This window comes from Hermetia illucens, chromosome 3 (assembly GCF_905115235.1).
Source record: "Hermetia illucens chromosome 3, iHerIll2.2.curated.20191125, whole genome shotgun sequence".
NCBI lineage: Eukaryota > Metazoa > Arthropoda > Insecta > Diptera > Stratiomyidae > Hermetia > Hermetia illucens.
This window is the reverse complement of record NC_051851.1, coordinates 172,642,860-172,655,375: the sequence shown is the minus strand read 5'-3', so window position 1 is coordinate 172,655,375 and position 12,516 is coordinate 172,642,860. Positions and strand designations below refer to the sequence as shown.

The window sequence follows — 12,516 nt, the reverse complement described above, 5'->3', positions numbered from 1 at the left end:
ATATTCCTATATTTTCCAGATATATTGGAAATCCCCCTTAAGTTCAACCTAGAACCACCACACTATAGTAATAATAATAAAGGCTATAATATGGAGAATTTTACTGAAAGCTTTGGTGGAACTCGTATCTTTATTAATCAAGTTATAATAGGTCAAGTTAATTTAATCTCTTTCACTTGAAAAGATCGTGCTCTCGTAAAGGAAATGTCCAAATTATTAGGACCCTCAACTCAATTTTAAATGACTTTTGTCTCAAAAAAATGTGCTTACTCCGAATATTAAACGAATTGTTATATAAATCAAAATATTTTCGTTCGCTACCAGCACATTTTCCCCAATTTTCTTGCAATTTACTTATACCCTCGTGATAGAACGATTGCGGTTTCGTAACGATCTAGTCATCAAACCATTTTGAACTTCTTCAACTTTGTGGAAATGTGTGTCGACCGGAATAGGTGGGAGTCGGAAGAATACGCTGGGTGAGAGAGAGCTTTCCACTCCAATTGAAACATGGTTTCCTTAACCGCGTTGCCGTGCAATAAAATCATTTTTTGCGGATTGGATGCAATTGCTGGACGTTTTCACATCAGACTTTAGTTCAAATTCTCCAATTGTTGTTTGTAACGACCTGCAGTGACTCTTTTACTCGGTTTCAGAAGCTCATAGTACACGGCCCCTTACTGGCCTCACCAACTACAGAGCAGCACTTTGTGTCTATGAAAATTGCGTTTCGGTACCGATGTTGATGACTGTCCGGGTTTCCCCCACGCCACGCTAAGGATTGTCGGAATAAACCCACTTTTCGTCGTCAGTCACGATGCCATTGCAAACAAGCAAAGTCAATTCATGTGGCAGTCATTTTCCTTCCCTTCGAACTTTTCCTATCATATGTAAACGTTTGCTGATAGCTGCCTCAGTAACATTGAGTGCTCCAGTGCAAGTTCTTTCAGCGTTTGAACTGATTTCTCGTGAAGGAGTGGATTCACCATAAGCATTCACCAACAATCGGCATGTTTCATCGATCTGCTGTTCTTTTTGCTCCATTGTGAGCAAACGCGGTGTCTACTGGTAACAAGATTTTTTCATATCTAAATTGTCATGCACAATTTTGGACACAATGCCCTTTGTTTTCGGGCACAGCCACCTCATTTGGGCGTCCTGGGCACCTTGGGTCTTCGGTAGATGTTTAACCACGTTTAATGTTCGCGTATCATCGGCGTATGGTTGCTTTCGACGGGAGCTTTTCTGGGTAACGCCTTTTCAACCATTTTTCAGCTTAAACGGTATTTTTTCTCATTAAAAAACAGTGTTTGATTAACACGCGAAATTCGGTTTTTCCATCGGTTGAACAAACATAAATCTATTGTCACTTAGCCTTTAATATCTCAAGAACTTTTGAACCGAATGCCATGAAATTTTGACACGTATCCTCTAATCGTGAAGAAACAGTAACGCAGCGAGAGAACGATTCACAGGAGTGCGATGTATAAAGTGGCGGTAGTGAGGAGGAACCTGATGAAAAACTGTTAACAAATCGTCAAATGAGCCCGAATTTATTGATGCCATTTTGGTGAAACCGAGAGAGAGTGAGAAAAGTTCACCGAAAAACACTGGTATGCCTTCCGCAACGAAGAAAAAGGCCCAGAATCAGCAATCTAGTGAAAAAGTGGATGATGAAAATGAGGGAAGAGAACGAGACCGAAATTAATTTTTGGACAGTCAAGCAATGGAAGATTCGATGAGGGTTGGTCAGCATTCATAACTTCAAAAGAATGAAATGTCAGTTAAAGGTGAAAGTATCGGTTCTGATGACACCTCTGAAGATGAAGTAGAGGATGAAGAGGACGAGAAAGGTTCCATAGCACCATTCATACTGTCCGAAGTCTGTTGAAGGAAATAAGGACAGTGGGAGGGAGTCTGTGTCATCTTTGAAAAGCCAGTTACAGCTGTTAGATACTTTGAGTTACTTGGCCGACTGAACGAAACATTCCTGATGTGGGTGCCGGGGCACTCTAACATCGTCGGTAATGAGGAGGCTGATAGACTGGCTCGCCGAGGGTCTGGATCCACAATGGTGGGGCCAGAACCAGCTCTTGGAATCCGACCATCTACTGTCAAGTCTACTCTGAAGGGTGAAATTGCAAGGATTCACGCAGCCGAGTGGAGAAATTTGAACTCTTGCCGGCAAGCGAAAATCCTTGTGAAGGAGCCTAGGGCCACTAGAGCGGCATTTTTATTGTCCCTTAAGAAGTGGGACATGAAAACCCTAGTAGGGCTTTTGACGGGACACTGCCCCTTAAACTACCATATGGAAAAGATTGGGGTAGTGGTTTCGGCTGTGTGCAGCCAATGTGAGGAGGAGGAGGAGGCAGCCCTGCATTTTTTATGCAGCTGCTCGGCATCCTCAGATCTCAGACGAAGACACCTTGGCAAGGTTTTCTTCAATGAAGAATCTGCACACTCTCTGCCTCTTGAGAATGTTCTCAGATTCGCTAAAGCCTGCGAACACCGTAGGCGGGAAGCCATTGAATAGGCAACTACGGGGATAGTACAATGGGCCTAATAATGGCTTGAGTGCTCGGAACTGCGGCTCCCCCCAGTTAACTAAACTAAACATATTACATAAAAAATAAAAGAGACTTTTCATATTTAATGTACCGAGCTTTTGGTTTTCAATTTATCTTGAGATTGACAAGGTATCAGGAGGCCATATTTTTTAAGGTTTTGTTTAAAACAAAACCTTATTTCAATCGATTAAAACAAAACCTTATTAGAATCGATTCGATTTTTATCTGTCCATCTACCTGTCACATCCAATTTACTCGGAAACGGAAATCAAGTGAGGCGTTGTCTCCGAATACCTTTACATACAGCAAGAGGTGCCATTTTGTGTTGAGTTTGCGGGGGTGGGGCTCCCCATAAATGCGAAAGAGGGATGTAAAATTTTTTCCAACGAATATGGTCGCATGGGGTATCAAATGAAAGGGCTCGATGAGTACTTTTCGAAATTGATTTTATTTCTGATATAAGGTGAAGCTCCAAAAGTGTGCCCCAAGACTGAAATAAATCTCGTTCTCAGGACCTAGGAATCTATACTGAAATAGAAGAAAAATCGTAGGAAATACCATAAGAGCGGTTTCTGCTATTGAATTCGCCAATGTTTTTACAGATTCTACAGTAAACGGTGGGACGTATCTTTTAGGTGTTCTGTTAGTTGACAAGTGGGCTTCAAACACTTTTAATAAAACTATTCACTGAAGCTGATGTTGATTCCTCGGCAATAGAATTTGTTTAGTTTAGAAGCATATTGGGAGGACTACTCAATCCGAACCACCCGGAAAGTCATGTTTCGATTAACAACACAACTGCCTGACAGATTTTATTTAAAAATTTAAATTTTTATCAGTCCATAATCAATGGAGGAGGGGGTGTTATGTGTCCAGACTACCAATGACTCCGAAACGTTTTCGATAGTCGCCTGTTCTCTATTGGGAACTTCATCATTGAGTTAGACCTAAATTTAACATATTTAATTCGATCTAATCACGCATCCTAAGGAGAAAAACCATCTTTTTCAGTGGCCCTTTCTGACAAGCAAGCAGATATATTGTAAACTGATTTATCTCTCACGTAACGTGGAGTCACTAAATTTTGCTGCAGAATTAACTATTTCTGAGACGCACTCATAGGGAACGACGAAGTATTAGCTTTTTAATCAGAAATAACAGATACTTTCCGCTGGTTTCGAGCATTCAACGAAATCCTTTGTTCAATATTGATCGCCCTGAAAATCTCTGTAAGCAAATCAGGTTGGGATGTCTGCACTATTTTGAGATTTAATTATGCTGAAAAGATGACACTAAATTATTTTCGCAATGAAAGAAGAAGATTTATTGAGGCTTTTGATCTTAGTACGAGATTCGCTGTACAATCAATATCAAGACTGATACGATATGCCAATAACTTTGTGAGTTCAACTCATCTCATTTTTTAAGAGAGGAGGAGTTCCCTGGTGTCTGTTACTAAGCTCCGTCTAATTGCTGGCTATCATAGCGTCTCTTACAGAAGGAGTACTCAGAATAAAATCTCATTAAAACAAGTTTACTGTCTGTTTGTGTGGAAATTTTAGACGTGGTGTATCCCCTCCTAAAACCACCTCCCACTTCTTCGTTTCTTCCGGAATTACTGCAAAATATTTCTTTGCGTGTAGAAAGCATCTAAACCTTTCGCTCATTGGCCTTTTTTGCGCGTCTTGCCAAGTTTCGCCAGATTCCTTCTTATTAGAGAGTTCAATACACATCAGTTTTCCTCTTGCCTTCAGCATTTCCCAAACGATGTTCTGTTGGGAGAGTTTTCCATACTTTTCTCTGGGCATAATCTCGGACAATAGATAATAACATGCTCTGGGTTCTCAGGTAGTCAACCACATTGAGGACGAAGGGACTTCATATAATTTGAACCGGTGCAGATATTGTCTCTAATCATCATATCCTGGAAGGAATTTTGTCTGGTGCGGGGAATCAGTGTGCGGGTCCAGCAACTCTTAGCAAGTCAACCCAACGCTGCTATCACCTTTTCAGTGATTCCCGCCTTGGTGCTCTTCGGTGTTCTTTATCATTTTTAGGTAGACTCATTTATTTTTTCTCGTACAGACAGCACACCTCATTCGTGGGAATAAGTATCGGGGCCATTGTCACAATAACACTACCTCGTCTGGCTTTTCCTAAAGGCGCTGCACACCCTTTGCTTTCATAAGTTGATGCGTCCCCACAGATAGTTGCTGCTTATAATAGTGCACTTGGGTCTCCAATGTTAGGCATCCTTTGTGGTAACGAAACGCTGGCATTTGCCGATTTGTCAAAATTAGAGTCCAGGTGTCCTTTGAAATTGATGTTTGCATCAATTATCCCCAGGTTTTTGATAATTTTCTTTGAAGTGATGATTTGGCCACCAAACATGTTGGTTGCTGCATGATGACAAATACATCTGAATCATCCAAAAACCGTTTGTCGTAGCCTCTTTGACGGGAAGGATAAAGGATCCCAGAGGGAAGGACAAAAGATTGAGCCCTATGGTAGTCCTCTCATGAAGGTGTATTGCTTATTTCCATCCTCTGGTTTCCCACTTATTTCGGTTTCATGATGGCTCAATTCCAATCTTAGGCGACTTTTTCTTCAAACTTTCGTTGTCTAAATTCAAGGACGATTTGATCATTTTTCTATATCGTGTACTCTTGTGTTATGACACGGTAATAGGCATCGTTCCTTGTGTTTGACAGCATCATCACCAAAATGTCTAGGAACGTTAACACCAGGGTTACGATTGTGTTGAGTGAAATGCAACGATGTTGGATGTCCTCTGTTTGAACCTTCTTATGGTCTCATTAGAGGCATATACATGAGTATCCCCAGGTTGGTTCCTATGAGTACCAGGTAAACCAACCTATCTCAGAGCCCCAGTTCCGCAATGTCTTAAGGCTTCTGGTAAGGATGATGACAGAGATTTCTTCAGTTGCCGATCCAAGCTGATTATGATCGTGATGCTCAGAAAATTGCTCAAGAAAGGATAGATTCCCCCATCCGTCAACTGTTGACACTCTCTAGCTGACCTTTATTTAGTTTCACAACTTGGTTCTCTCCACGGAGTGGGGTTTTTCCATATATTTTTCAAAAACACGTCTGGCTCGGTTTTTAACGTATCTTCGGGGTTGAAAACATTTTTTTTTTAATTTTATTGGAGGAACTATTTACCAAGAATTCAAATTAAAACTTTTTTCGAAATAATAGGCTTCATTAATCTCGAAAATAAATTTTCATTTTGGCACTGTGTCAATTATTTAGTTGCGCGCCACCTTCTTAGACGCATTACGTATATTTTTCTAAATAGTTCATTCACGTTCCCGATCTATTTATATTCAGAGAAAGTGATTTTTTTTCTCTACTCCCGCCAGACGAACTGCTATTTTTGCAATGTATCTCTAATCTGTTTTCTGTTCGAGATAAACAGTTTTTAAATATATAGTTTTGCCAAACAAGTGTTGAAAGCTAGCTAACGATGATTTACGAGTATCAGCATTTGGTTCTAATATAAATCATTTTTTTGTTATATTTCCAGGTCACCAAAGAAGAACTTACCAAATTGGTTCAGGGTTTCGATAAACAAGAATTACTAACAAGCGGTGGTGTTACATTAGCCGGCCAAAGGTACATTTATTTATCGGGAACGGATCGTGTCATACGTGCCAAACTGGGACGAAGTGGTGTACATTGTATGAAAACACAACAAGGTAAGATTCGAGATTTTCTAAAAAAAAACTTTCACTTTCAAAATGAGGTCATTTTTAAGTTTTATTTTCTTGGGTTTTTTTTTCTCAGGATGAGAGAGGAATGAGATATGAGGGTGTGTATCGACTTTCCCTCAAGCTTCTGGGGATAAGTTTTACCTTCAACTCCTGAATTGGAGAAGTTTCGTTTCAAATCACCAGCAAAATTGGCGGTTGTGGTGGTTTTCTGATCTGTTTGCTTTCTAACCTCAGATACAGAGAATCACTTCAAAATTAATTTGAACATTTGTTTTTTCCTCTTCTACTCCCAAAACTTCTTCATTACCGAACTTTTCAAATTAAATGCTTCTGGATCGGATTTACAAAAACATTTGAAAGTATGACTATCGTTCGCCCATTGAGATTTTCTGAATTTTAATGAGCTTCAACTGTGCTGTAAGTCCTCCCGTTTCGGAAGTTTAACAAAGTTTCGAATGCTTTTCGAGAGTCCTTTTCATCTTTCACAAAGAGAATTTTAATTAAATGAGGTTTAGTGATTATCCACCAGAAAGTGTAATTCATCGTCATCGTTAAATATTTTCTTTTTATTGCGTGAAATTCAGACATAAATTCGGATAAAATTTGTGAGAGATTATGCTTAGTAAAGTGCTTGGTTTTTGTCCTAACGAGATTGCTATCTGGCGTCGTGATTTTTTGAATTTTCATTGTTCTAACTTCCATCAGCAAATCAACCGCAGACCACACCAAAATTTTTAAGGTTTTGTGTAAGCACAAAACCTTATTAAAATCGGTTTACCATCTGTCTGTCTGTCCGTCACACGCATTTTTCTCGGAGACGGTTATATCGATTGACACCAAATTTGGTAGAAGGTTGGGAACTGTGAACGCTCACGCATATAGTGAGTTACATCCTTTTACGACGAATTTAAGGGGGAGTCCACATACATGCAAAAGGGGGGTGTACATTTTTTTTTCATCAAATATAGTCATGTGCGGTATCAAAGGTCTCGGTTAGTACTTTTCGAAGCCAGTCTTAGTTTTAACATTTGTTGAAAAGGTGGGGAGTGCGGGGGGTTGAAAGTGGTCATTTTTTTAACAAACCCATTCTCAGAAACTACTCAACCGAAAAAACTGACAAAAATCAGGGGGCTGCCACTATATGGTCCCTAGGCTCCGAAATTCACTCCATACCGATAGCTGTTCAAATAAAGTTAATAATAGTACATTACTATAATTTTCAGTAATTGACAGGAAAACCCCCCTTAAGTTCACTCTAGAATTTTGCAGCAATATAGACTACTACATAGAGCATGATCATGCCAAATTTGGTGAAAATCGCACTATTGCTAACAAAGTTATGCTAGGTCAAAACTGTCGCTCCTCTGCAAATTTAAGACTATGAATGTCAATATCACTTGAAAGTGGATATTTTCACATAATATATGCATATTTTACGTGCTATATGCTAATGGGACAAATGCACACCCAAATTTCTTTATAAAAGGAATACACAAAACCTTTCATACCTGAAGCGTCTAGCTTCCGGTTTCCCGACTTGTTTTAATTGTATTTCATAGTTGCAATGGTTAAGGAGACGCAAAATCGTGTCTATTTTTTTGGGAATTGATAGCAAAGGATCTAAAAAAGATATCGGCACAAACTCTCTTTTTTTTACTGGAAGGTAGTAGTCCCCTTGGGCAGCTATACAGTGATTCCAGTGCGCTTTCGACCCTTCGTAAAATTTCTGGAACGCTTCGACTGGGATGTCCACGAGTTCACTCGTCACGGCCGCTTGGATGTCTGTAATTGACTCAAAATGGGTTCCTTTGACCACCGATTTCGTTCTAGGGAACCAAAAAAGTCACACAATGACATATCGGGCGAATAAGGCGGCTGTTGCAACACGGCGATCCCTTTAGAGGCTAAATATTGGGATATGCTGAGGGCGATGTGGTGCGGCGCGTTGTCGTGATGAAGGATCCAGTTACACTCGTTTTCGCAAACTTTCCAAGTACTTGGCGATAGTAGACTTGATTTACGGTTTGCTCTGGTGGAACAAATTCTCTGTGGACGATTTCGCGGCTATCAAAAAAGGTAATAATCATCGTTTTCACCTTCGACTTGCTTATGCGAGTTTTTTTCGGGTGGGGAGCGTGCGGAGACAACCATTGTGAGCTTCGGCGTTTGGTTTCCGGGTAGTATTGGAAAAACTAGCCCTCATCGTCTGTAATAACTCGATCCAGCAGTGTGGGATCGTTTTCTACTTGTTCCAAACAGTCTTCTGCGACGGTCATTCGATGCTGCTTTTGCTCCTCAGAAAGGTTCTTTGGAATCATCTTCGCGCACAACTTTTTCATCCCGAAGTCGCCTGTTAAAATTTGTCTGGCTGTTTGACGGTTCATAACCAGTTCCGAGGACAACATTTGAACTGCTAAACGCCGATCTTCACGCTGTACATTTGCCTCAGTCGCCCTTCGACTGGTCTCCCACACCGCGCCTCGTCTTCCATGCTTTCACGCCCCTCCTTAAACTCTTTATGCCATCGAAATATCTGGGTGCGACTAAGAAGCGTACGTTTCCAATGCTGTTTCGCTCAATATGGCGCAACATTTTATCGCGACGCGTTGCTCTAGATTTCATTTCTCCATTTGAGGCCTAGATTTCACACAGATCATCACTGCATCACTGCGATTTTTTTCAAAGTTTTCGGTTGGATAGGTTCTGAGAACGAGACTTGTTTCTCTTTTTGGGGCACACATTTTGAGCCCTATCTCGCCTATGTTTTACTGAATATCAGAAATGAGATCAGTTTTGAAAAGTTCTATTCGAGCCCTTTCATTTGATACCCCACAAGAACATATTCTGTGAAAAAAAATTGGGTGACTTATTGTTATTTTCGGTATGGGCGCCTAAACACCTTTCCAGTAAATTATCTGAGAGACTTTCATAAATTGGTTTCAGTAGTTTGACGATTGAGGGATTTATGGCCACTCTGTCATGCTTGACAGTCTCCAAAGTTCCCTTGGCCCCAGCCTGACGCCACTTTCATCAACTATCTTTGCCGGGGGGCATTTGGAGTTCATCTGATGAGGAGCAGTGCTTCAAAGAGACCCAAATGGCCCTTTTCATGTCTTCGATAGGATCGGGAGCTGATCAGTCAATTTCTCCTTAATTCTTCCACCAACACCTTTATTTTCTTTTTGATTTTTCATAGTCGCGAATCCATACCCTTCTCGACGCGACCGATGCACTCTTTTTTTACAATTACCTTGTCCCCATACGCCCGCGGATCGAGAATTCCTTTGAAAGTGTTACTGTCCCCATCACCGATGTATCGAACGTACCTGACACCGTGCTTTGGTTGAAACGCTTCAAACATGCTTACGATCGCTTCAATTCCCATCTTTCCTGGACTTCCTTCATGATTGGTGGAACAATCTTCCTCGTGATCTGCGAACCACTATTCAAATTCGTCAGGATTTTCGTCCATCATTGCTTTTTGACTGCTGCAGGATTGACAAAAATTAGGTTTGACAAGTGTGTCAAGTACTTTCCCGCTGTAACTTCCAACAATCTTAGCAACACCAAACAGCAATGTAAAAATCGTTTGTTCCAAGAGCCATCCCCAGAAAGGATAAGGTCCGCGGCTACTTGCGATGAGTTGAGCTCTTTCTCATCATTTACAGGCGTCAACGACACGTTATAAGAATCTATACTTGGAAAAGGGACGGCGCGACCCTGCTGCGCTCAGACGCATGAAAAGACTAGAGATGGGTACTTTCGAGGCCCCAGAATACGTTTTCGGCAAAATCTTTTTAGTGGCATATTCGTAGAAACATACAGATTGAAAAAAAAAGGCAAAATCGATTTCTTGAAACCGCAGGTCTAGAACCTCCCCTTAAGAGCGACAGGTTTTTATTTCACGGAAATATGTGTATCTTACAAAGAATGGACTTTTTTGGGGGCCAAAAATATAATTCGTATCTTGCGATCTGGAATCTTTTTTGTTCCGTATGCCTTCTTTCTTTGCCTTCTATCCTTTCAAAATCCGAGGTAGCACACGCGAACTACATACTTCCATCCATCCATCCCCCATCTACTCAAATGATAACAATTTAGATTCAAATTTCATCAACATGAAACGTGGGCATTTACTGGTAGAATCAAGGCCACATTGTCTTCTAAATTCATTGCATGATTAACCTCCATAAATCGCCTCGGAATGTCTTTCGTGCAATATGTAACATATTTTCTATGAAACGACATTAAATTGAATTAGATCAGAAAAGATTAAGCTTCACTACCTTCTTGTAGGTGTAACGTTTGATGTTAGCAATATTTGATAGCAACAAATTGAAATACGTGAGCATATTATGGAAGGTCGTAAGGAATCAAATTAGCTCTAGACGTTCTGGTCCCCAGAGGCTCGGAATAACGTACAAAGAAATAAAACGGTCGTTCCACACTAGCATGAATTTATCATGACCCTTTGCAGCTTTTTTTTGTGAAAATCTTCAACACATTCTCTGTCAAACATATTTCCAGATCTAAGTTCACCATCTGCCTCTTTTGGTTCATTTACAATCACTTGGCTAAGTTTATCGATTATAACTGAATTAAATTTAGAAATTAAGTAACATCCCGCGATACGCTATTCAGTAAGACACTTCCAAGTATCACACATACGTGTTTGCCCCGTGGTGCCAATGATTCAAGCCAGACTATGCCAGTGTAATCTCTCACCTCAGTGAATGGATCTTTTCGCTTTTTGATAAGATTCAAACATGGATGACATTGAGAAATTATACATGATTAAATGTCTAATAATAGATTTTTCCAAACAAGGTAAATGAAATGATATAATCCATATTGGATTAGTGAGCGTTTTTCCTTGGTGATGAATAATGGTCGGTGATTGAGGTGATAGTTGTTCGGAAATTATACTTTGGAAATAAGTCTGAGATGAATGTATTCGATTTTGTGCTCGTCCGAGTATTATTCCATTTCGTCATGAATATAATATGTTATCAGTGAATCATGTTCGAAAAAATGTTTAGATAATGCCGAATGAGTGCATTGGATCCATATTTCAGTCCTCGAAAGAATAGACGATACTTTTCTGTAAAAAGAGGCTGACTATATGAGAACACTATCTTTATGTCATTATTTTTAACATTTTATCTTTTCTTTTTCTTCAGCTCTTGTCCCGCTTACAAGCGGGGTCGACCCGTCGTCAACGGTTCCGCCATTTGGCTCTATCGAATGCCTGATCTGGGTGCAATCTCGAGGCTTTCAAATCCCCATCCAGTGTATCAAGCCACCGTTGCTTAGGTCTGCCTTTTGGTCGTTTACCATCGACTTCGATGTTCAGACCAATCTTGGCAAGTGAATTCTCGTTTGCACGAATTGCGTGACCATACCATCGAAGACGCCTCTCTCGCAACTTTTCCACGATCGGTGCAACCCCATAACGATCGCGGATATCCTCATTTCGGATGTGATTAAAACGTGTGACGCCACTAGTCCAACGTAACATCTTCGTCTCCATTACTGCAAGACGCCGTTCATTGTCTTTTATAGTCGGCCAACACCATAGAGAGCGACAGGACGGACGACATGAAAGCTATCAAATCTCACACATATCCTGCGTAGCATGATTTTGTGGTGAGTTTAAGGGGGGCCTCCGTATTTTCAAAAAGCTTCAAAGCATTTTCTCGTCCACTATACTCGTATTAAACATCAAACGAAAGGTCTTGGTGGCCTCCTAAATAGGTCTTAGGGTAATAATCATATATTACTTCATTTTGAGAATTCACTAGATACCCCCTTAAGCTCATTCTGGGAATACCATACACAATTTTAATAATACAAGCCATAATATAAGGCACAATGCTTGAAGGGGTTTGGTGCAAATTGAACTACAATTAACGAACTTTCCTTATAGTATTGCTGGCACGTTGAAGTAGGATGAATTTGTGTGTTTGTCTAAAGTTTCCGCACGTTAAGGGCGAAAAAGGGTCGTGCAATTTTTTTCTGATATTGCAACTTAAGAAATATTGTCAGAAAATTTAACGTCATTAGGAACAAAATTTTTCGAGTTATAGACAATTGAATCTCCGGGCGTATCAGTTTGGTTTTGCTTGGATTTATGCCGAGTCGGCATTTTGCGGCCCACAAACATGCTTTTCCCAACGCTTTTTTCATGATGTCACTGATAATGGAAGGGAATATCC

General features: G+C 40.3%; 1 protein-coding gene across 3 annotated transcripts in view; it reads left to right on the top strand.

Annotated features, from left to right (window-relative positions):
- LOC119653215 (profilin) overlaps window positions 1-12,516 on the top strand; it is a 114,301-nt gene that overhangs the window by 57,192 nt on the left and 44,593 nt on the right. For all 3 annotated transcript variants that reach the window (XM_038057787.1, XM_038057786.1, XM_038057785.1), the window contains exon 2: window positions 6,115-6,286. In XM_038057787.1, coding sequence (XP_037913715.1) covers window positions 6,115-6,286 — 172 coding nt within the window. The remainder of the gene's footprint in view (window positions 1-6,114; window positions 6,287-12,516) is intronic.